This window comes from Typopeltis vanoorti, chromosome 1, assembly GCF_054136105.1.
Source record: "Typopeltis vanoorti isolate ZY-2024b chromosome 1, IOZ_Tvanoo_1.0, whole genome shotgun sequence".
NCBI lineage: Eukaryota > Metazoa > Arthropoda > Arachnida > Uropygi > Thelyphonidae > Typopeltis > Typopeltis vanoorti.
In genome coordinates, this window is record NC_143549.1 from 113,836,548 (window position 1) to 113,863,456 (window position 26,909).

Below are 26,909 nucleotides of genomic sequence, written 5' to 3' on the forward strand. Positions count from 1 at the left end.
GTACCAGATCGATATAATAGGGATGACTGAAACAAAAAAGACAAAACTGGTGAAATCTTTCTGAGCAATAAATATAAAATGTTATATTCAGGCAATGACAATCAAGGGAAAAGAAGGAGTAGCTATAGTATTCAACAAAAAATACAAGGCTCTTCTTCTTGAATGGCAGACAGTGTCAAGTAGAGTGATTTGGGAAAATATCAGAATGAGGAACTGGACAATGAGACTTATTTGTGCCTACGGTCCCACAAAAGGCTCTAAGGTGAAGTGAAGGAATTTTTTGAGGCTCTAGAGAAAGCTACTGACACAATGAAAAAGGAAAAGTTGGTCCTTGTTGGGGATCTAAATAGTAGAGTAGGAAGTGATTGTGAGACATACCAAAATATTTTGGAAAAATTTGGAGAAAAGAGCAAAGCTAATAATAATGGCAAATACCTGTTGGTTTTCTGTTCAGGACATGGACTGGTTATTACTAACACCATGTTCCAACATAAAAATGTGCATAAATTCACATGGAGAGAAGAGGCAAGGAATAAGAAAAGTCTCACAGACTATGTTATTGTTGATAGTGATGTTTTCTCCCTGGTGCAGGACACCATAGTGTACGGAAGATTTGAAATTGGAAGTGATCACTATTTAGTCTTGAGCAGGATAAAATTTAATTTCATATTGAAAAGAATAACATGTAAGAAAGTTTTAAAGCGAATAAAAATTGAGCAGCTCTCAGATGTGAACTGTAGACTAAAATACACAAAGATTATTGAAGAAAAAATGAAAGAATTTGAGAACAGGAACCAAACCTTGGAGAATCAGTGGCAAGCCTTGAAGAAAAACCCTAATTGATTCAGCTAGAGAGGCAAGTGGTGAAGTTGTCTGCAAGGATAGAAAAATTAAAACTCCATGGTGGACACAGGAAGTTAAAGAGGCAGTGAAGGAAAAGAAGAAAGCATATCAAAAGTTCCTGGCAAATAAGTCAGTTTGTGCTCTTAGAGAATAAAGAGACAAATGTAAGAAAGCTGAACACTGTGTAAAACTAGCTAAACATAAGTCATGGGAGGACTTTGGCAAGAACATAGAAAATAAATATCAAGAAGGTGGCAAAATATTCTGGAGGTTGTTGAAGAATCTCAGAAATGGAGGAAAGATTTAGTCAGTAAAAGGAATTAGAGATGATAAAGGTGACATGAAAACAGGAGAAAAAGATATCCTTAAAGTATGGAGTAATTACTTCGAAAAATTGCTAAATGAAACAAGCAGTGATTAAAAACACTCAACAGGCATACAGTCAGGAATACATATCCATACTTGAAGTAGAAAAAGCCATCAAAGGCTTGAAATGTGGAAAATCAGCAGGAGTAATGATATTCAACCAGAAATGCTGAAGTGTGGTGGTATAAAAGTCTTACAGTGGCTGCACTGCATAATTCAGAAAGTGTGGACAGAGGGATGAATTCCTGATGATTGGAGTAGAGCTCTCATAGTACCCATATATAAAAAGGGAAATAAAACTGAATGTGAGAATTACAGAGGTATTTCCCTACTGAGTGTTCCTGGTAAGATTTATGCTAGTATACTTGAGAAACGGTTGAGAAGAATTGTGGAAGAAAAGCTTAGTGAAGAACAATCTGGATTCAGGCCAAATAGAGGCTGTCAGGATCAGATCTTCACTTGACGACAAATAGTGGAGAGAGCATGAGAATATAACAAAGATCTGTATTTAAGTTTTGTTGCTTATAAAACCTGTTTATTTGTGATTGTCGTTAGATCTATATTATATCAATACCTATCGTTTAGAATTGTGCATAAATTTTGAGTGTTGCTTTTATACGAAAATTCATCTTGTTGAATTAAAGTTGTAAATAAAATTATAATAGTGATTTTAATTAAGAGATTAAACTGCAAGCCATGTCTTTAACAAAGAGTAAAAGAAAAGTGGATGAAGAAGGACATGTTTTTCAAGATAAATGGGAAATTATGTACTTTTGTGGTGTTGTGCACAATAAAATTGTATGTTTATTTGTAATAAGGGAACATCAGTTCCAAAAGAATACAATTTATGTTGCCATTACGAAACGCATCATGAAGAAAAATTTGAAATGTTGGAAGGCAAATTGAGGGAAGAAAAGTTACAGTTTCTGAAATCTGGCTTACAACAACAGCAAAAATATTTTACTGAAGCAAATAAATCCAGTGAAGCAGCAGTTCACGCAAGTTTTGCTCTCGCGCACATCATTCAAAACAATCAAAACCATTTACTGATGGCGAATTCCTTAAAGGTTGTTTGACTAAGTCTGCTGAACTTCTTTGTCCTGACAAACAATTATTTAAAAATATTAGTTTGTCAGCCAACACGGTAGCGAAACGTATCAATGAAATCGCTAGTGATTTACGATGTCAGTTAAAAGAAAAAAGTATAAATTTTGCAGCATTCTCAATAGCAGTTGATGAGAGTACTGACATCACAGATATAGCGCAACTTGCTTTTTTCATACGAGGTGTTACTGATGAATTTGAAGTAATTGAGGAATTATTGGAAATAATTCCTATGAAAGGAAAAACTGGTACACAGGATATTTTTTCTGAAATTAAAACTGTAATAGATAAATATAAATTAAGTTGGGATAAAATGGTTGGATTTGCAAGTGATGGTGCAGCTGCTATGGTTGGTAAAAAAAATGGAGTAGCGGTAAAATTAAGAAATATAGTGAAAGAAGAAAATTTCAGAATAAATTTTGCACTATACATTGCATTATTCATCAAGAAGCACTTTGTGCCAAAAGTTTGTAGATGGATAATGTTATGGAAAAAGTAACTAAAACATTACACTTTATCCGTGGACGAGCTCCAAATCATCGAGAATTTGTTGCATTGCTTGAAGAAATTGAAAGTGAGTACGGAGAAATGATTTATTATAACGAGGTGAGGTGGTTAAGTCGAGGAGTTGTATTAAAATGGTTTTTTGATTTAATAAATGAAATCAAAATTTTCATGACACAAAAAAAAAAAAAACCATCGACGAGCTACGTAATGATACATGGATAACAGATTTAGCATTTCTTGTTAATTTAACCGGCCATTTAAATATTCTCAATAAAGAGCTGCAAGGAAAGAATAAACTTATCGCTGATATGTATGCTTGTATTAAAGCTTTTAAAGTTAAATTGCAATTATGGGAAACACAACTGGAATTAAAAAATTTCGTACATTTCTTACATCTTAAATCCTGCCCTGTTATTTAAAATGACAAATCTCAAGAATATGCAAGAAAAACAGCATTATTACGACAAGAATTTGAAGAAAGATTTAAAGATTTTAATGATTTGGAGTCCGATTTTACATTATTTTCATTACCATTAAAAACAAACATGAGAAAGGCACCAGAAAATCTAGAAATGGAGCTAATTAATTTACAGTGTGATATAAATCTTATTCAAAGATTTGAATTTGATTAACTTTTATTCATACTTGTCAAAAGATAAATACCCTCAGTTACGAATTTTTCCAATAAGAATAATTGCTTTGTTTGGGAGTACATTTATATGTGAACAATTTTTTTCGCAGTTGAAAATTAATAAGTCTAAGAAAAGAACCCGATTGACCGATGAGCATCTACATTCCGTGATGATGATAGTTTCTAGTAATTTTTCTCCAAGGCTACAAACTTTATCAGAATCGAAACGCCATCAAGTGTCAAGCTGCAGTAAGAAATAAAGAAGTTTATAATTATTTATATACAAACATATGTATTTTTTCTGTATGTGTCGAAGAAAAATTTAATAAATAAAAGAAAGAGAATAGGTTGTCATTATTTATTCTCAAGTTATAAAGGTTATAAAAGGGTTTCATAATTATAAAGGTTATAAAGGGGTGGCATCCATACATTACAGGTAAGTATGGTTCAATATATATATATATATATATATATTCACTCTCATTTTGTTAAAAAAAAAAAATTCCGGCCTGTCAGCTGCTTTCACATCGTGCATTTGGCCCACATGCAATTTGAGTTTGAGACCACTGCCTTAGACGATAGAAATATAAGATCTGATAATGTTAGAGTCTTGACAAGTAACAGACTGATTTGGAGGAAAATTGTAGACAGGAAGTTAGTAATGATGTAAATTTTTCATGTAGTACTATCATATCCTGTACACTCGTTGAGGGTACATGGCAGGAATTTGATGATGATGATGATATTAAAACTAGAGATATATTCATCTCAGCTCTTTTCTTTATGTAAGATGATGTTATACTTCTAAATAAATCTAGCACAAGTCTTTGTCTTGGCCTCGTTAACCAAACCATAACTACACTAATAAATTTGGCTTCAAAATCAGCAAATAAGCAATATGAAAACAATTGCAGGAACTATCCAAAATCAAATGCATTTTCAATGAAGAACTACAGAATAATATGATATGATAAGAATTAGATGAATAAAATTGTATGAAATGAAACTAAACTAGAAGTATATAAAACAGTGTTCAAAACCATTAACCTAAGGATCTGAGAGTTCAGACAGAAATAAAACTGTTAATCAAAGACTAGTAACTGCAGATACAAGCATTCTTACAAAAATTAGAGGAGTGAACATATGGCATCAACTGCAAAATCATATTAAAACAAAGATATTAGAAGGAATTTGACATTGTTATCATTCAATATTGTATGACCAGAATATCCTAAGGTGGCATTGGCCATCGCTTAAACACAATGGAAGAGGAAGGATTAGCAAAATGGACATTTTATGACAGAAAAAGATTTAGACAAAGAACAAATCATCTAGGAGGACTGATGTAATTAGAAGTATTTAAGAAGACCAAAACATAATATCTGACAACAGTGGAATCCTGACACAAATAAGAGACAAATTCAGAAGAAAACTGTTGAATAAGAAGTTAGTGATAATGTAAATTTAACAATGTAGAACTATCATAGTATCCCACACACATCAACCCCTTGAGGGTACACATAACAGGAACTTAATGAGATCTTTGCTAAACCGTGCAAACGAAATATTTCATGGAACTCCACTACAAATTGTGGGCTCTGGCAGTACTTTCTCACACATTACTATTACTAACACAAACTAGGAAGAACTGTAAACTGCACTTAAGAAATCACATTCTTGTTTTCATCCTTTTACATAGGCAGAAGCACATGAAATAATATCAAGATAGGCTACTTATATATGGAGACAGATGACTTCACATTTTTATAGTATCCCATAAACCATAACACACTTCTTTTTGAATGTGTATATTGCCATGCATTATAGGAATGCACTACTCTATGCAAACTGGTTTTTACTCTTACTGTGGTCTGACCAGTGGAAATACTGAGAGCTAAATCATATTTGATGTTGACATCATTTGCATCCATATACAAGTACCCTCTCATGATCTTACTTCATATGCTTGGAGAAAGGATATACATATATTTGTGGAAAGTTTTCCACTTGGTTACAATGTATATTATATTTGACAAGAAATTATATTCTTGTTTTAACCCTATGAATAAGTATAAGCATGAAGTAACTTCACAATTAGTCTGCTCGTATATAGATGCTGTTGATTTTCCATCAATTGCCTTGGTATCTCATAATGCAAAAACATTATGGGAAGGATTTCTAACCATACGGGTTTTAACCTCTTTTGATGTCTCATCAGTGGGAGCCAGGCTAAAGAAAATACCAAGGTTAAATCCAAGTGGAAGTCAAACAATGGAATCATTCATTCGTCACCTGCTCATTGCAAATTCCCATCTGTTTCCTCACAAAAACCTAAATTTCAGCCGTTACATACATACATTCCTAAGCCACCTGAACAAACAACACAAATGTATCCAATTCATCACTGCATTTGAAAACATGAACTCTCTTCCTTTTCTAGATACACTTGTCACATGTCTTCCTTCAGGATGTCTTTCCTTAGTGGTCTACAGCAAACCTACACACAACCCAATACATATATACACAATCACACCACCATCCAACACAAAAATTAGGGATCATCAGAACCCTCAAACATAAAGCCCTAAAAATTTGCTCTAATGAGCATGTGCTGAAAAATTAACATGAAATTATTAGCCAAACCTTTATAAAGAATGGCTACAATAACAACAACAACAACAAAAAAAACAGTTCATAAGCTCCTTCACAATAATGCTATGAAAGGTTAATTGCAAAAATGCCATAGCCATACATTACATTAGGAAAATATCAGAAAAAAATAAATAGAATGCAGCATAAATACAAGCAAGGTAACACTCAAACATCCCCCCCTCCCCCACTTTTTTTTTACTAGCCCATCCAGAGGTTTGCAAAATCCAGCCCTGAAACTTACTCTACATAGTGGAAACAAGATGCACAATTTTAATAAAAAAATACAAACAAAAATGGCATTAAATTCCTTCATTATGGTAAAACACGCCTATCTGGCCATGAACTACAAACTTGTCACAGAATTAACTGGAAAGCACCAAGTCCCTTCACTGAACCATCTTTGAAAGAAAATTCAAGGAAACTTGTGAGATGCATAATTTATCATCTAAATCTCAATAAGAATGATGGATTGGCAATTCTAAGAGTCTGGAAGAGCCATCTAATACTCGTATAACATTCAGAAGAACATGATGGCAAAACTCCATCACAAGAAACCCTGATCAGGGGGAAAAGAGGTGCCACTGTTGTAGTTCCACTTATTTTTTTTTAAACTCTATCATTTGTATTTTATTCTATACTTTTTTTTATTATAAAAATTATTAATAATTTTTTTTAAATTTTATTCATTTTTTAATGCTTCCTCTCTTTCTTTTGCTCACCAGAGGTCCGATCGTGTAAACAGTTAACAAAGTAGTTATGCTTCAGCTTACTTATGTGTAATTTTATGTAACTTTTGTTTTTTTCACACATGTATTCCTGATGATGACTTTGATATAGAGGTCAAAACGTCGAGTGTTATTTTTCTTAATCGTAAGAAAGTAATTGCTCTAACATGTGTTTTTGTCTTCATAAATTCTACAAATGAATGCTGATCACTGTGTAACTATGAGAGAAAAACACATCACGAGAAGGCGAGTACTGGACATTGAGTCAGCAGCTATATGTTAGCATTTAGTACATGGCTATGTGGGAGCCTCTGTCATCAAAGAAATAAAATTCTAGAAAATACATTTAGATATATTTTATTATGTGACTCCTATCTACAAAAGGTTGAAAACCTAGAGTAGTTGAGCAATGTAGATTGGTTAATGTTTTTTGTTCTTTTTTTATATTTTTTAAATTCATTTTTTACCTAATCTGGAAATCATGCTCTGGAGACCAAACATGGAACTTTTTAAAGACTCCAGCAAGCAGAGTGGTGGTTTCACAATGGGTAATGAAATTCACCTCCCAATGAAAGACGTATGTTCAGAAATGTTCATGCCTGTAGCAAGATTCAAAACCAAGACCTGCTGGCTTGGCAAACAAAGATGCCATTTGGCCAATCAGGCACTGGCATAAGAAATTATTTTATGTATTCCTGAAAAATACAGTCAACTCTCACAATAGTTTACATAATGAACAATTTTTTATAGTGAATTTCTTATACAAGTCGTGCCCAGAAAGTAGGTTCTGGTCAAGAATTTAAAAAACTGGTAGAGAAGAAAAAAAAGTTTCATTATATGCTAAAATACCTTTATAAATATATATATATATACACACACACATACACACTATTTTTATACATCGTCATCACTGACTTCCAGGCATTTTTGGTATCATGGTACCAGCTTCTTCCACATCTGCATCAAAAATGTCTGTCGCCAGTGAGTTCAACCACTGAGTCATGCTTTTCTTCAGTTCCTCCTCATCTTCAAAGCACTGAGATGAGAGCCACTGCTTCATATGCAAGAACAAGAGGTAGCCACTGGGTGCAAGGTCAGGGTAGGGGTGGGTGGGTGGGTGGTCAAAAGTTCACACCTAAACTTCTGACTTTACTGTTTTAAAAAATTTTTGGCATTTTTCATCAAAAAAAAAAATTATTTTATTTTATTTTTTTAATTTATTTTTATTTTTTTTAGGAAATTTATTGACCTGTTTGGTTATCTTACACCAGCTACTTAGGTGGCACTTTTTGGAATTGTCAGTTATTGTTTAATTTGAGCTTAATATGTACTGAAGATACCTGTGACACACACACAGGCAAAAATTATACTAGTAAATAATCTTTGTACGCAAGTTTTTTTCCGTTATTAATTTTGTAGCGATATGTCTACTCATGGTATACCTCTTTTAAAAGTTAGAATTCCTCGTCTTCTGTTCTGAATTGCTTGTCTGAGTTTCTTCAGTGTTTCACAATACACATCAGCATTAATTGTGGTTAATCACAAACAAAAAAAATAAAATAAAATAAAATAAAATAAAATAAAAAATCAACAAGCAAGATTCCTTTCCTGCCACAGAAGACAGTGCCCATAATTTTTTTTGACTAACAGTGCCTGCCTGAATTATTTTGCTTTTGAAAATGATGAATGGTGCATTGATTTCTTTGTTTGCTATTTATGTGCATAGGTCAGCATTTTTGGGACCCATCTGGTACACAATTTCTTATACCCAAGCTTTTCTGCCACAGTTCAGTTTCATAAATGACTGAGAATGAAACTTCCAGGAATTCAAAAGAGAGTTCCATAATTGTGGGATGATGATTCTCACAAATTTTTGTTTGCTCGTTTCAGTAAATTGTCTGTTGCCACTGTGCTCTTCATCATGAACATTGTTGCATCCTTCAAAGCAGTGAGATGAGAGCCACTGCTTCATATGCAAGAACAACAGGTAGCCACTGAGTGCAAGGTTAGGGTAGGGTAGGGTGGATGGGTGGTCATAAAGTTCATGCCTAAACTTGTAAAGCCTGTAAACCTTACACAGTCACTGGTGAATTTCTGCAGCACTATTGTTTTCTGCCAACAAAAACCATATCACACCACAAACCATGCAACTGGTAAGAGTTTTTATCAGAGCACTCATTATAAATTATTCATAGAAGACAACAAATGATAATGTGATGAAAGTGAAATGGTCAACAACTAGTTAATGAGTCACTCTTAGGATACAACATATGTGTGACCCCTCTCCCATATTTTATTTGGCAGAAAATTCTGAACGGACCTTACTTTCTGGATGTGCCTGGTATAAATAAGCGGCTTGAAAAATTCTATGTTTAGTCTCTAGAGCAGGGTTTCTGAACTATGTTAAAAATAAATAAAAATATTTAAAAAAAAAAGATCCTTTGCCCACCCATGGTATGAATGCATCATAGATGTTTACAAAAACCGTTCAGGAGTGGGAGCCACATAAAACTAAACTGAAATAAAATATAATAGAAGTACAATATTCTCGAAATCACAAAAAAGTTAACCAATATTATCCAATTTCATTTATGAAGGAATTTTTATATTAATCTGTTTAGTACATACTTTTCTTATTTGTTCAAGCTTTTCATCATCTTCCATAAAAAAGCGAAGATATTGATAAGATATATCAATATCACAGTTTCCACCCTTTTCACGATGTTCTTCAATGGTGGCACCGCCTCCAGAAAAAGCATATTTGTTTATCTTAAAAAAAAATAAATAAATTCATTAGCAAAACATGTGTTTTATTTATAAAACTGAATTTTATGCATTTGCTTGTCCATTATTCTTTCTCAGGTTTAATTAAGATAAATGGCTAGTTATACAATACTTTTGAAGATTATAGTAAATTATATTACTGATGGCATGGCTAAATAGTTGGTCTTACCACTAAGCTGTTGGTTCAAAATGTACTGTTTCATGGATATTTTTGAAAATCTTCAGGTGGTAGATGATTTTCATTACTGAGTGTATTACTATAATCCTTTTCACTGCAGATCTTGATTGAAGGAGACTGGGAACCCATCACATGGGTTCTAGACTAAACCCAGCCTGTTCACCATTCTACAGATTTCTAACCTTCTAATCTCATTTTGATGATGACCTTTCAAAAAGGGTTATTATTATTAAGAGTGACCGCCAGGAAGTCAGAGACTCATCAAGGGAGGCCACATACTACACACCAGCTATCATACTTATTCTTGAATTCATTCACACTGCTTTCACTCACAACATCCAAAGGCAATCCATTCCAATCACGTGCCACACTCTGAGAGAAAAATCTAGCCCTCACACCTTTCTTGATGGCCTTCATTCTCAGCTTCCAAGGATGCCCTCTCGTCCTTTCCCCACCCTCCATAAATTGAAAAATTCCATCAATTGAAATTCTGTATGACCCTTTCAGAAGTTTGTAAGTCTCAATCATATCACCCCTCTTTCTCCTGTTTGTTAGTATCTGCAGTCTACAAATTCTCAATCTGTCTTCATAATCAGTATTCCACAATCCTGATATCATTTTTAACATTCTCCTTTGTACTCTCTCCAATATATCAGAATCACAACGGAAACCAGACCTGCGCACAATAGTCCAAGTGAAATCTTATCAAGACCTTGTAAAGAGGTAAAACTAACATCCTTATCTTTACATGTGAACATTCGTTTCAACATTGCAATTATCTTTTGAGTTGTATTTGCATCTTTGCCACATGGCCACTGAACTTCAACTTCCTATCTATTAAACACTCCAAGATCCCTAGCCTCATCAGTTTCTTCTAGCCTAATCCCACCAATATAATTGGTGATTATCATCAAAAAACAAAAATAAAATATATACACATATACTGCAATCAGATAATTTATATTTTCCATGTGGCATGAAAAATATGAAATATTTTTAGAATAATTTAGGCAGAGTAAATATTTAAGAACAATAGCAGTGTAATTTTAAAAAAAAATTATTTTTAATGGGGATTTATTTATTTATCATATGGCAATCTACATACAGTTATAAAAGTGCATGTACATAAATCAGTACAAATATGTAAAAGGTAAATGACAATTAAAGTAAAACATAGGCAGTTACACTTTCGGCAGACAAAGCACTTATAAGTTAAGATCAAGTTCGCTGATCCAGTCTTGGGGTGCAAATCTAGTTCACCTCCTTGTGATGCACCCTGGATAATGCTATATGAGCTAGAGCGATCATGGAAGCCAGTCTATCCACAGATCTCCTGGCTACTAACTACATGCAGCAATCAGAAGTGAAAGGTCCTTACAAGATCCATTTTAATGGGGAAACCCATCCACAAGAGGCTGGTCAATCAATAGTACACTAGCACCATGGATGGGCAAGAAGGAACTTATTCATATTTATCTTGAACTGAAAAGCTGTGGATTATATTCCTTGAGAAACACATAAGATGGTGCTACTTCCCCCCCCCCTCCCCTCGAGTGTTTATTAATTACACATGGGCTCAATTCCGATTGGTGCAATGACTTTTAACTATTTCTTTTAGAATGCAGAAAATCACTGGCTCAAAATCAAATAAAAAAAATATATGCATTTAATGAAACTAAAATAATATGTAGACTTTAAATAAAATTACATTAATAAGTACAAAATTAATTGGATCCAAAGCCTTCTAAAATAAATCTACACATTTGAGATTTTCTTATCCAAAAATATTAAAATTATTCATTCTTTGACTTATTCTATTATTGGATTGTTTGACATATACCATATTTTCCGATGTATAAGACACACTTTTTTACCTTAAAAATTCATCTTAAAAATGGGGTGCGTCTTATCCGAGTAATCAGTTACCGATGTTTATCAGTATTGAGTTGACATGTTGAGATATTTTGTGTTCAGTTTGATATTTCCCCGTAGATTTTAGTGATGGAAAAAAAACAGGTGACATTCATATACTTCAAGTTACAAATTGCAGGTTGTAAAATATGCAGAAGAACACAGGAATAGGGAAGCTGAAAGCCATTATGAACCTCTGCCTACAGAAAAAGTTTTTTTTTAGGTTTTTTCCAGAAAATTGTATTAAATTTCTTTCAGGTGCGTCTTATACACCAGAAAATATGGTACTTATCACATCTACCAGACTAAAAAAACCTTGTTTTCAACAACAAACAAAATGTTCATCAGAATCAGTTTCTTTGTTAGGCCCTTTCCAAAAATATATAATTTTCTTATTAATTATATGAAGAGCCAAAGGCTTCGATTCAGCGACATGAACTTATTTAAGTTAAGGGATATTACATCCCATATTGTTTCTTAGCCGAATATAGAAACTATATAAAGTTTGGTGATTCCAAGCATAAGCAAATACCTGGATAGTGCAACACCTGATCCATTTTTGCACTACCAAATGGGTCAGGTGTTGCACTATCCAGGTATTTGCTTATGCTTGGAATCGCCAAACTTTATATAGTTTCTATATTTGGCATGAAACTCTGAGTTTCTTATTCAGCTAAGAAACATTATGGGATGTAATATCCTTTAACTTAAATAAGTTCATGTTGCCGAATTGAAGCCTTTGGCTCTTCATATAATTAATAATTTATTAGGACACCTTCTTGGCAATTCTCATAGAAGGGATGTAAGTTCTGTTTGCTACAAACTTGGTATTAACTAGGTCTACCTACTCACTTGATGAGACCTCAATAAAGGTTGAAACCGGTCTGGGTAGTGACCTTCTCTCATAATGTAGAACAGTAATACAGCTCTTAGGAGCTAAGTTCACATTATGGGTAAATACCAAGAATAGTGATCGGAGCTTGCTCCACCCTTACTATGAGTTGCCTCAGTTTGCACTATCAAATGGGTCAGGTGTTGCACTATCTAGGCATTTGCTTGCGCTTGGGATTGCTGAACTTTATATAGTTTCTATATTCGGCATGAAACTCTTTGAGTTTCTTATTCGGCTAGAAACAATATGGGATGTAATATCCCTTAACTTAAATATAATTTTCTTCTTTTCCATGGGATCCTTTTTTATTTCCCTTATGTAGCATACAATATTATTCTTCTTGTCTCACTGAAGTATAAATATTATTACCTCTTGCAGTTCTATTTGATGCACAATTTACTAATTGTTGCACCAAAGAAAGAAGTTTGTTCTACTACTTCATAAACAATATATCTAAGTTGAGCTCTTCATGTTAAGCTACTTTACAGTTTCAAACTTCACCAATTGCTTTTTTTTATGGTAATCCAGTGTCCTTAAGACAGAAGATGAAACTTTCCATTCAGTGTTTCCTTGAACAATTCATCTTCTTTTATTTACTAAATACTTGTTGACGCTCTCAACTGCTCCATTATAAAGACTCACAGTTCTACGATTACTTTTTGGAATCATCTATTAACATTCTCCCGACTATCACATAAAGCTTAAAAAATTCCTAAGGGCAAAATTTTCCAGTTGCTGTTCTCAAATTTCCATTAGCTCTCTCTCTCTCTACCTGTTTTCCCCATTCTCAAGATACTGAATGCTCTCTCTATCAGCTGTTAATCACTCATCCACCTCGGCAAGCATGGCACTCCATGTAAATGGCAAGCGAGAAGTTACATATAATGGCTGATACATCTCTCTTAGCACAAACAGAATGTTCTCACAAACTACAACAAATATCTCAACACGTAACAATCTTAAATTACAATAAAAAAAAAAAAAATTGGGTCTGTGTGGTTAGCTTAGTGGCTGTCTGCTTTGCAATCATATACCTGGGGAAAGAGTACCCTAGGTTCGATTCCTGTCAGTGATGTGAGGAGCTGAAGGATCTTTCTCAGCCATAGCCAAGTTAGCCAGTCTTGGGAGTGGAGAGAAGGGCTTTTTCTCCAGTTTATTATGGGGGTTTTTCATCCCGCAAAGCAGGCAAACTGGCCTTGAGAACTCAGTGCTACAGGACATAGGATACACCGGGGCATAGGGCTGACCACCTTATCCTGTGAACGGTTTGAGGGCCGATGATTAATAAATCCTCGACACTGCAAGGTAAAAGAGGGAAAAGGAAGATGAGATGAGAAAAAAAATTGAAAGTAGCACAATTATCAGAATCTAGTAAGTACATCAAATTTTCAACTGCTCTACATTTCATTTTGACAATAATAATATCAATAATGAGCACATCGCGAGTACCAATATATGTGTTACAAAACCAAAACTAATGATATATTAGAACAGAGAAACAATTGTAAAAAGATTCATAATTGTAAATTATGATAATTTTTACAATGGCAAACTGTTTCAGAGAGCAGCAGTGGAGGGAATAAACAAAGAGGAGTAAAAATTTGTTCTGTGAGTGAAGATGCACTGCGAGGGAGTGTTAGTTACTGCACATGTTTAAACCGATTTGACAGAGAGTGAGGATATACTGATGCTAATCATGATGAATTAGATAACTGTTTGCTAATTTTATGATGATACAAAAAAGCAGAGTAAATTAAGTTTGAACTTATTGTAAAGCAATAAGCTTTGCTCCTGATTCATTTCCTCATATCTACTTGGTTGATGTAATGTGTTTCCTTACTGTCAAAAGAGAATTTAAATGGTTTAAGTTTTATCTGCTTACTACCTTTCAGAACAACTATAGTTTTTACAAGCTACACTACGCTTCTGTAGGGTCTTTAAGATTATTATTATTATTATTTTTTTTTTACCAAGTTGAGAATTTTTTTATGGCTTTATGCTCTCTCTCTCATCAAATCAGTGAGCCCATCCAAGTTCTACCTTATATCTATAGCTTCAACTAGCTGTGAAGATATCACAGCTAACCGCACTTTCCAAATTAATTCCCTCATAATGAAATTAACTGAGAAATGCCTTCCATTTGCTAAGTTGAAGATACATTTATGAATGAGAAAGGCTGATACTAATTAACTAACACTGTCAATGTAGCATGTGTGTGTGCACATTTGTTTATCTTTATGTACGAATGAATGTTACATGCATTAATCTTGTAAATGTTTATAACCTCATCTGGTTATATGCATGGTCACGAAAGACTAATGCAAGCATTTAAAAGTAAATTATGCATGCATGCATAAATACTGGTGGTAACAAAGCAGAGTAAAAAATGACTGGTGTCATGAAAGTCTGTGGGACATTATATTCATGCTGTGAACTGCTTGGTATGGAAGGATGCAGTAGATAGTATTACAATAAGCCTTAGTACTAAAGTTACTATCAGTTGTTAAATCTCTAATAAGCATTAATAACAAGTTGCATGAATAGTGAAGTATAAGATAACAGTCATTAGCCACCTAATCAAATGATTTGGGCTCTTGAATTTCATATTCCTTCACTACAGTAATGGAAATACTTTTCTGATTCTTCATCATCATCAATTTCCTGACATGTACCCTCAAGGGGGTGTACAGGATATGATAGTACTACATGAAAAATTTACATCATTACTAACTTCCTATCTACAATTTTCCTCCAAATCAGTCTATTACTTCTCAAGACTTCAATATTATCATTATCATATCTTATATTTCTATTGTCTAAGGCACATTGTACCGTATCAATCCAACTATATCTTGATCATCCTCTGGGTCGTTTTCCTGCCAACTTGGCAGAGAACACATGTTTTGCTAATCTTTCCTCGCCCATTCTGTTTAAGTGACCATACCACCTGAGATCAGCTCTGCTAACGCATTCCTGGATGCCGACAATGTCAAGTTCTTTCCTAATATGATATTGCCATTGATGCCATCTGTTCACGCCTCTAATCTTTCTCACATATCTGCAGTCTCTAGTCTTTGGTCAAGTGTTTTACTTCTGACCCAGCTCTCAGATCCATAAGTTAAAACTGTTTTGAACACTGTCTTGTATACAGCTAATTTAGTATTCCGACAAATTTCTCTCTTATTCCATATGAATTTATTCAATTGACTTCCTACCATACCAGCTTTGTTGATTCTGTTGTCTATTTCTATATTTAATTTACCATCTTCACTAAAAATCATGCCTAAGTAGCTGAAATGTTTTACTTGTTCCACAGGTTCTCCATTCACAACACAGTTGACATTTTCAATGATTCTGCCTATTTTCATTGTCTTTTTCTTTTTATTGCTGACCTTCATACCATATCTATTACAACAGCTATTCAATTTAGTCAGAGAATCTTGCAGACTTGTAGCGGATTTATTTAGAAGTATAACATCGTCCACATAAAGCAAAGAGCTGACATTAACATTTCCAATTTTGATATCATGTTTAATACCACTTTCCTTCATCATGTGATCCATATAGATAATGAATAACAGAGGGGATAATGTACATCCTTCAATTCTAACTGCCGACTTACAACTCAAATACAGACTAAGTATTGCTTGATATAATGCTCCATTGACACCATATAATTGTAGTGTATTGAATAGCTTCTCTCTTGGCACCTTGTCATATGCCTTTTCCAGATCGACAAAACTTAAATACAGATCTTTGTTATATTCCCATGCTTTCTCCACTATTTGTCGTCAAGTGAAGATCTGATCCTGACAGCCTCTATTTGGCCTGAATCCAGCTTGTTCTTCACAAAGCTTTTCTTCCACAATTCTTCTCAACCGTTTCTCAAGTATACTTGCATAGATCTTGCCAGGAACACTCAGTAGGGAAATATCTCTGTAATTCTCACATTCAGTTTTATTTCCCTTTTTATATATGGGTACTATGAGAGCTCTACTCCAATCATCGGGAATTCGTCCCTCTGTCCAGGCTTTCTGAACTATGAAGTGCAGCCACTGTAAGACTCTTATACCACCATACTTCAGCATTTCTGGTCGAATATCATCTACTCCTGCTGCCTTTCCACATTTCAAGCCTTTGATGGCTTTTTCTACTTCAAGTATGGATATGTAATCCTGACTGCATGCCTGGTCAGTGTTTTTTTATCACTGTGCTGTCATCACTGCTTGTTTCATTTAACAGTTTTTCAAAGTAATTACTCCATACTTCAAGGATATCTTTTTCTCCTGTTTTCATGTCACCTTTATCATCTCTAATTCCTTTTACAGCACTCTTTCCTCCATTCCTAAGCTTCTTCAACAACCTCCAGAATATTTTGCCACCTTCTTGATATTTATTTTCTATATTCTTGCCAAAGTCCTCCCATGACTTTTGTTTAGCTAGTTTTACACACTGTTTAGCTTTCTTACATTTGTCTCTGTATTCTGTAAGAGTAAAAGCTGACTTATTTGCCAGGAACTTCTGATATGCTTTCTTCTTTTTCTTCACTGCCACTTTAACTTCCTGTGTCCACCAGGGAGTTCTGATTTTTTTTATCCTTGCACACAACCTCACCACATGCCTCTCTGGCAGAATCAATCAATGTTTTCTTCAGAGTTTGCCATTGAATCTCCAAGGTTTGATTCCTGTTCTCAAACTCTTTCATTTTCTTTTCAATAATCTTTCTGTATTTTAGTCTGCAGTTCACATCTGAAAGCTGCTCAACTTTCATTCGCTTTATAACTTTCTTACATGTTATTCTTTTCAATATGAAATTCAATTTTATCCTACTTAAGACTAAATAGTGATCACTTCCAATTTCAAATCCTCTGTACACTCTGGTGTCCTGCACCAGGGAGAAAACATCACTATCAACAATAACTTAGTCAATGAGACTTTTCATATTCCTAGCCTCTTCTCTCCATGTTGGAACATGGTGTTAGTAATAACTAGTCCATGTCCTGAGCAGAAATCCAACAGATATTTGCCATTATTATTAGCTTTGCTCTTTTCTCCAAATTTTCCCAAAATATTTTTGCATGTCTCACAATCATTTCCTACTCTGCTATTTAGATCCCCAACAAGGACCAACTTTTGCTTTTTCATTGTGTCAGTTGCTTTTTCTAAAGCCTCAAAAAATTCCTCCACTTCTACCTTAGTAGAACTTTCTGTGGGACCATAGGCACATATAAGTCTCATTGTCCAGTTCCCCATTCTCATATTTGCCCACATTACTCTACTTGAGACTGACTGCCATTCAAGAAGATTAGCCTCGTATTTTGTGTTGAATACTATGGCTACTCCTTCTTTTCCTTGATTTTCATTGCCTGAATATAACATTTTGTATTTATTGCTCAGAAAGATCTCACCAGTTTTGGTCTTTTTTGTTTCAGTCACCCCTATTATGTCGATCTGGTACTTATCTAATTCCTCAGCTAGCTCCATTTCTTTGCCATTCAGGCTTCTTACGTTGATAGTACCGATCTTTAACTCTGGTGATGTTGAGTTGGGGTTTGTTTACAGATTTGTTCCAGTAGCTGACTTTTCGCTGTTCGCCCTGGTTCCCTGGCGAAAACAACGGGGGCCTTGTTTAACCGGGCGACGCCCCAGCCGGCATGAAATTTTATCATGTCGTACCATCATTTTTTATTTTGGTTTAACCAATAAGAATACAATTTGGTCGGCTAAATCCCAAATTGCCAGCCCATCCTCGTTCGTTCAGTATCAAAGTAGATACCCAACAGGGTGCACCACGAGAAGGTGAGGATTGGACATTAAGTCAGAAGCTCTGGTCGGTTCTCTGCATTCCTTTAAAGGCTATGTGGAGGTCTCCTCTCAGTTATACAGCTTTGACCCTTAAGCACCCCTGATAATGAAATTAATTTGGAAATGCCTTCCACTTGCTAAGTTGCAGACATGTTTCTACAATGAGAAAGTATGATATCACTCAACGTATGTGTGTGTGTGTGTGTGTGTGTGTGTGTGTGTGTGTGTGTGTGTGTAATAGAAAATATAAACTGAAACTTTAGAAAACACAATAATACATCCACGTTATGATGCTTCACTGTAAGACTATCTGATCATGTGACAATTTTCAATTATGACCCATGCCCATTTGTACAACACTGCACTTGCTCATATGATAGCTTTAGCAACATGATGCTATTATGAATCAGCTAATGCAGTGTTTGTGAACTCTGTTTACTTACAACATCATTGCTTGCTATTAATCGCTGTGTTTTGGTGTTTTTACATGCATTATCAACTATTATTTTATTGTTGTTAATAATGGCAGATAAAATTCAAAGTAAGGGTACAGCTGCTTCCAGTGAAAAGAAAGACTTGTAAAATATTATATTAGATACTAAGATTAAATTTATTAAATTTAGTGATGATGGTGTATCGAATACAGAGGGGTTGCAGGCTAAACTTACCTTGCACTACAGTTGTTACAGCTGTTTATAAACAAGGATAAATTCATTATTAAAAAACTTTGGAAATAACTACTATGTTACAGTAAAACTTCAGTTTAATAAATAGCAAAATAATCACCCAATGTTACGACCTTCATATCAAAGTCATTATCTCGAATGTATACAAAGAAACAAGCTACATTACTACTAGTGGATAAGAATTTGTCAATAGGGACAGATGGAATATCAGCACGTTTGCTGAAGGACTGTTCAACTAAATTGGCTAGGCCTTTCACACGTTTGTATAATTTGAGTCTCAGCTCAGGAATGACACCACAGAAATGGAAGGAATGTACGATAGTTCCATTGTACAAGGGTGGCACAAAAACTGATGTGTCTAACTACTGACCTATCAATATCTCTAGTGTGGTGGTAAAGATTTTTAAATAAGTTGGTAAGAACTCGCATATAGAAATGGGTAGACAAACAAGCCATACTCTGCAAGGAGCAGCATGGGTTTACTAAGGGAAGGTCATGTTTTAGCAATTTGCTCATAATTTATAACAATGTTACAGCCGAGTTGGGAATACATACACCATGATAATGTTGAATTTTGCTAAGGCATTTGATAGAATACCACATGAGAGGCTATTGCATAAACTGCAGAATATTGGGTTGGAATATAAACTCTTAGCTTGGATCATTGGATGGTTGACAGACAGACATCAAAAAGTAGTATACAGCAAGTGTGAATCCGACAGATTTAAGATGACCAGTGGAGTACCTAAGGGTTCAGTCCTTGGACCATTGTTGTTCAATCTATATATTAATGACATTAGGAAGGGTCTAACAGGAGATGTGCAATTGTTTGCTGATGATGCAAAGATAGGTAGGGTAATTAGGGATGATACTGATAACCAGCACACTTACAAAACAATTTGAATAGGCTGAAAATTTGGGCAAAAGAAAATAGCTGTCAATTTAATGTAAGTTTAACATTAAGCACTTTGATGTGATGAGATTTCCAGTGGCATATTATATTAGCAGGGATCCCTAGCTGCTTCAGTTTCTTGTAGAAACTGAAGAGGCTAGGGATCTTGACATAATGATGGATAGGAATTTGAAGTTCAAAGATTATATAACAAAAGTTGCAAATACAACTCAGAGGATAATTGCAATGTTGAAGCAAATCTTGATATGTAAGGATAAGATAGTCATTTTGCCTCTTTATAAGGCCTTGATAAGACTGCACCTAGATTATTGTGTGCAGATTTGGTCTCCCAGATTCCAAAGGGATAAAGAAGATGTGGAAGGGGGTGCAAAGATAATATCTGGATTATGGGATTTAGATTATGAGGACAGATTCCAAGTATGTGGATTACAGACTGTTGTTAACAGGAGAAAGAGAGGGATGATATGATAAGAGGTCAACAAACTTCTGAATGGGTGTTATAGGATATATCATGCGATAGAATATATCAGATGATATAATGGGTGTTATATCATCTGATGAAATTTTTTATTATAAGGAAGGTGGGGGAGAGAGAGAGAGAATGTGGGCATCCATGAAAGTTAAGTTTGTTCTCAGTTAAGAAAGGGATAAAAGCTAGGGCAAAACAATAATCCCTTAGGAGAGTGAGCACATCTAGTGTGAATGAATTTAAGGGAAAGGAATAGCAGTGAATGAATTTATAGCCCCTCTTGAGTCCTTGACTCCCTGGAGGTCTCAGATAATAATAATACAGTAAAACCCTGTTTTTACGTTCCCGCAATTTACGTCATTTTCCGTTGGTCCCGTCTTAAGGCCTATTCTTACGATGTATTGTTTTCCTACTATTAACAACTTGATGTGGATGTTATTTCCTGTGATTTGTGTTTTTTTCTCAGGTGGCAACACTGATTTTCGAATAGATTTCTACGGAAATCTGCGCATTTCTGTTCCCAGATGGCATTGCTTTCAGCTGTAGTTTCATTTCTGCCATCACGGTGAGTTGCACGTTTGCAGCAGTGATGAGCGATACCATGATTTTTCAATCACAGTATGAACTGATATTGCAGAATTTCTGCTACATAATTTAGTGTGTGATAGTTGCTTTCAAGTTGCAGTGATGGATGATCCATGTTAGTAGCATGGAGAAAAAAGACAGAAAATGTATTTCGGTAGAAGAAAAGATGGCAATTCTGTGATGTGTAGATTGGCATGCAGGAACAAGTGTGCAATTAGCAAAAGATCTTGGACTCTCCATGTCAACTTTGAACACGATAGTAAAAAAACAGGTCAAGCACTGAACTCAATGCAAAGCAATGTGGTGCTATATCAAAAAAAAACAAAAATATATCCGGACATCGACATATGATGAATTGAATCAACTTATGGCAGAGTGGTTTGTTTCTACGAGAGCATCAGGTATTCCAGTCTATGGTACTATACTCTATGCGAAAGCCCTTGAATTTGCTGCGGGGTTGGGGATTAATGGTTTTACTGCGTCAAATGGATGGATTGATCGTTTCAAGATTCATCATAATACTGTGTATAATCAAGTGTGTGGAGAAAGTAATAGTGTTGCAGGGGAAACTGTAAACCAGTGGAAACATGAACTAAAGACTATGAACCGAAAAATATTTTCAATGTTAATGAAACTAGGCTCTTTTATAACACTCTGTCAAGTAAAAAGAGAGAAGTGTCATAGAAGTGCAAGTAGAGGGTAACTGTTTTTGCTCATGGTCAATGCTAATGCAACAGAAAAATTACCTCCACTGGTAATTGGTAAATTTAAAAAGCCGAGGTGTTTTAAGAACGTGAAAAATCTACCTACTAAGCATGATGCCAACAGCACAGCATCTTCACATCCACCATGCATGCTCTGGATGCTAAAATGGGGGCAAATCACTGCAAAATACTACTACTACTGCTAGACAACTGTCCTGCACACCCTGAAGATCTGCAGCTAAGAAACATTAGATTAGTGTTCTTTCTCCCCCCTAATTGTACAAGTGAGCTTCAGCCATTAGAGCTGGGCATCATCCATGCATTTAAATGGAAATATAGAAAAATGCTTGTTGAAAAAAGCTGTGTTTATGCATGATAATGGTATGGACCCAAAACAAATGACCATATCAATTCTTGATGCCATGCATTATGTGGCCAAAGCATGGCTGCATGTTATTCCTGAAACCATATCCAACTGTTTCCGGAAGGCAGGAATTACATTTGTGGAAGAGGAGGAGGAACAACTACAGGAGGAAGAAGAAGATATGTTAGAGCCCAACAACTGGTATGTAATGGATGAATCTTCCTCATTTCAAGACTATGTTGATGCTGATGATGGTGTGATCACATCAATGGTACCAAGTGTAGAAGACATCCTTTCCAACCACCTTGGTGAAGAAGAAGAGGAAGAAGTGGCTGAAGAAGATCAAGACAGTAGGTGATCAAGAACCTACTGTCCCTACTAGTAAAGAAGCAAAGGAAGCTATCTCTGTTTTTTGCAAGTGCATCAGGAGAAGATGGGGCATTTAATGCCTTATACACTATGGAGAGGCAGGTGGAACTGATAAGAGTGCAGAAAAAGCAAAAACAATCAACAATTAAAGATTTTTTTAAAATAGATAAATGCAAGTAATTCTAAATTGATTTATTTTCAGTTATTAAAGTTTGTAATCTAGTATGTAGAGTTATACTAGCAGTAAGTCATCTTTTAGCCTTTTTTAATGTTTTTTTACATTTCCTGCTATTTACACTTTTTTCTATCAGTCCCCCTGGAAAGTGTAAAAAAGGGGTTTTACTGTAATTATTATTATTACAATCTACATAGTATGATAAAATCACAATAATTTGATCAACTGTTAACACTACTGGCCTGACCTCTGGTGACCCCTCCTCCTTTACTACATCAAAGCTAGAATCCTATTATTAATTTTATTATTATTTGTTTGTTTACAAATCATTAAGAGATATATTAAGGTAGAGAGCAACAAGCTCTCACATGGGCCTGGTTGGCCGAGAGGTTAGCATGCCTGCTCTCCAGCCAAAAGGCTGCAGGCTTGAATCCCACCGTAGGCATAGATGTTTGTGATTGTCTGTGAAAATACTAATGCTGGTGGTGGTGGGCAGTAGATGGCATTAGTGTAGATAATGCAGTTCGCTGTAGTTGGTGAATTGAGCTGCGGAGACAGAGTTGTAGAGTAGGTGCCCTCCCCCAATGAGTCTTTGGACTCCTTGGAGGTGGCACATAATAATAATAATAATAATAATAATTAAATTAGAATAAAATGATATAGATGGTGGACAATAAGGATTGAAATCATTTCTTAGAGTCCTAAAATAAGGGTATGCTGAAGAAACTCAAGAACTTAAGTGGGCTGAATGTGTGATAATAGAGTAACAGAGTATCCAAAGAATAGTCAGAAAGTCCTGAGTGGATGTAATGGTGGAAACAGATGTACATCCAGTTCCACCTATTTCCTTGGCCTACATCTTTTTCAACCATTACAGCTAGTCAGGGGTGCTTAAGGGTCAAAGCTGTATAACTGAGAGGAGACCTCCACATAGCCTTTAAAGGAATGCGGAGAACCGACCAGGGCTTCTGACCTAATGTCCAATCCTCACCATCTCGTGGTGCACCCTGTTGGGTATCTACCTGGATATTAAACGAACGAGGATGGGCTGGCAATTTGGGATTTAGCTGACCAAATTGTATTCCTATTGGATAAACAAAATACAAAATGATGGTACAACATGACAAAATTTCATGCCGGCTGAGGCATCACCCGGTTAAACAAGCCCCCCCCCCCTTGTTTTCGGCAGGGTCAACAGCGAAAAGTCAGCTACTGGAACAAATCTGAAAACACACACCAACTCAACATCACCAGAGTTAAACATCGGTACTATCAACATAAGAAGCCTGAATAGCAAAGAAATGGAGCTAGCGGAGGAATTAGATAAGTACCAGATCGACATAATAGGGGTGACTGAAACAAACAAGACCAAAAACTGGTGAGATCTTTCTCAGCAATAAATACAAAATGTTACATTCAGGCAATGACAATCAAGGGAAAAGAAGGAGTAGCCATAGTATTCAACACAAAAAAACAAGGCTCATCTTCTTGAATAGCAGGCAGTGTCTAGCAGAGTGATTTGGGCAAATATCAAAATGAGGAACTGGACAATGAGACTTATTTGTGCCTATGGTCCAAGAGAAGGTTCTACTAAGGTAGAAGTGGAGGAATTTTTTGAGGCTCTAGAGAAAGCTACTGACACAATGGAAAAGGAAAAGTTGGTCCTTGTTGGGAATCTAAATAGCAGAGTAGGAAGTGATTGTCAGACATACAAAAATGTTTTGGGAAAATTTGGAGAAAAGAGCAAAGCTAATAATAATGGCAAATACCTGTTGAATTTCTGCTCAGGACATGGACTGGTTATTACTAACACCATGTTCCAACAAAAAGATGTGCACAAATTCACATGGAGAGAAGAGGCAAGGAGTAAGAAAAGTCTCATTGACTATGTTATTGTTGATAGTGATGTTTTCTCCCTGGTTCAGGACACCAGAGTGTACAGAGGATTTGAAATTGGAAGTGATCACTATTTAGTCTTGAGCAGGTTAAAATTGAATTTCATATTGAAAAGAATGACATGTAAGAAAGTTTTAAAGCAAATAAAAGTTGAGCAGCTCTCAGATGTGAACTGTAGACTAAAATACACAAAGATTATTGAAGAAAAAATGAAAGAATTTGAGAACAGGAACCAAACCTTGGAGAATCAGTGGCAAGCCTTGAAGAAAAACCCTAATTGATTCAGCTAGAGAGGCAAGTGGTGAAGTTGTCTGCAAGGATAGAAAAATTAAAACTCCATGGTGGACACAGGAAGTTAAAGAGGCGGTGAAGGAAAAGAAGCATATCAAAAGTTCCTGGCAAATAAGTCAGCTTGGGCTCTTAGAGAATACAGAGACAAATGTAAGAAAGCTAAACAGTGTGTAAAACTAGCTAAACATAAGTCATGGGAGGACTTTGGCAAGAACATAGAAAATAAATATCAAGAAGGTGGCAAAATATTCTGGAGGTTGTTGAAGAAGCTTAGAAATGGGGGAAAGAATGCTGTAAAAGGAGTTAGAGATGATAAAGGTGACATGAAAACAGGAGAAAAAGATATCCTTGAAGTATGGAGTAATTACTTCGAAAAATTGCTAAATGAAAGAAGCAGTGATAGCACAGTGGTAAAAAACACTCAACAGGAATACAGTCGGGAATACATATCCATGCTTGAAGTAGAAAAAGCCATCAAAGGCTTGAAATGTGAAAAGGCAGCAGGAGTAGATGATATTCGACCAGAAATACTGAAGTATGGTGGTATAAAAGTCTTACAGTGGCTGCACTGCATAGTTCAGAATGCCTGGATTATTGAATGTTCCTGGTAAGATATATGCAAGTATACTTGAGAAATGGTTGAGAAGAATTGTGGAAGAGAAGCTTGGTGAAGAACAAGCTGGATTCAGGTCAAATAGAGTGTCAGGATCAGATCTTCACTTTACGACAAATAGTGGAGAAATCATGGAAATATAACAAAGATCTGTATTTAAGTTTTGTCGATCTGGAAAAGGCATATGACAAGGTGCCAAGAGAGAAGCTATTCAATACACTACAGTTATATGGTGTCAATGGAGCATTATATCAAGCAATACTTAGTCTGTATTTGAATTGTAAGTCAGCAGTTAGAATTGAAGGATGTACAGGAAGTTGGTTTAATGTTAAATCTGGTGTGAGACAAGAATGTACATTATCCCCTCTGTTATTCATTATCTATATGAATCACATGATGAAGGAAAGTGGTATTAAACATGATATCAAAATTGGAGATGTTAATGTCAGCTCTTTGCTTTATGCAGACGATGTTATACTTCCAAATAAATCTGCTACAAGTCTGCAAGATTCCCTGACTGAATTGAATAACTGTTGTGATAAATTTGGTATGAAAATCAGCAATAACAAGACAAAGACAATGAAAATAGACAGAAACATTTTAAATATCAACTACATTGTGAATAGTGAACCTATAGAAGAAGTAAAACATTTAAACTACTTAGGCATGATTTTTAGTGAAGATGGTAAATTAAATATAGAAATAGATAACAGAATCAACAAAGCTGGTATGGTAGGAAATCAAATGAATAAACTGATATGGAATAAGAGAGAAATTAGTCAAAAAACTAAATTAGCTGTATACAAGACAAAGTTCAAACCAGTTTTAACTTATGGATTTGAGAGCTGGGTTAGAAGTAAAATACTTGACCAAAGACTAGAGACTGCAGATACGAGTCCTGAGAAAGATTAGGGGCATGAACAGATGGCGTCAATGGTAATATCATATTAAAAATGAGGATATTAGAAAGAACTTGACATTGTCAGCATCCAGGAATGCGTTAGCAGAGATAATCTCAGGTGGTATGATCACTTAAACAGAATGGGCGAGGAAAGATTAGCAAAATAAATGTTCTCTGCCAGGTTGGTAGAAAAACGACCCAGAATAAGATCAAGATATAGGTAGATTGATATGGTAAAAAGTGCCTTAGAAGATAGAAGACAATGTTGGAGCCTTGACTGGTAATAGATTGATTTGGAGGAAAATTGTAGATAGGAAGTTAATAATTATGTAAATTTTTCATGTAGTACTATCATATCCTGTACACCCCTTGACAATAAATGTCAAGAATTTGATGATGATGGCCTGGAAGATGCATTTAAACTTCTTGAAAAAGCTCAAGCAAACTTTGAATCACAAGATTCAGACGTTGAATGATTTAGTAAATTTTCCTGCAAAATGAATAATCCTTCTACTTGCTATTGAGCGATTTTAAATTAAAAGAAG

General features: G+C 35.1%; 1 protein-coding gene across 1 annotated transcript in view; it reads right to left on the bottom strand.

Annotated features, from left to right (window-relative positions):
- Positions 1-26,909, bottom strand: part of TrpRS (Tryptophanyl-tRNA synthetase) — a 166,753-nt gene that overhangs the window by 13,284 nt on the left and 126,560 nt on the right. Inside the window, exon 7 of the mRNA XM_090392909.1 lies at positions 9,457-9,597. Within this exon, the coding sequence (XP_090249035.1) occupies positions 9,457-9,597 (141 nt within the window). The remainder of the gene's footprint in view (positions 1-9,456; positions 9,598-26,909) is intronic.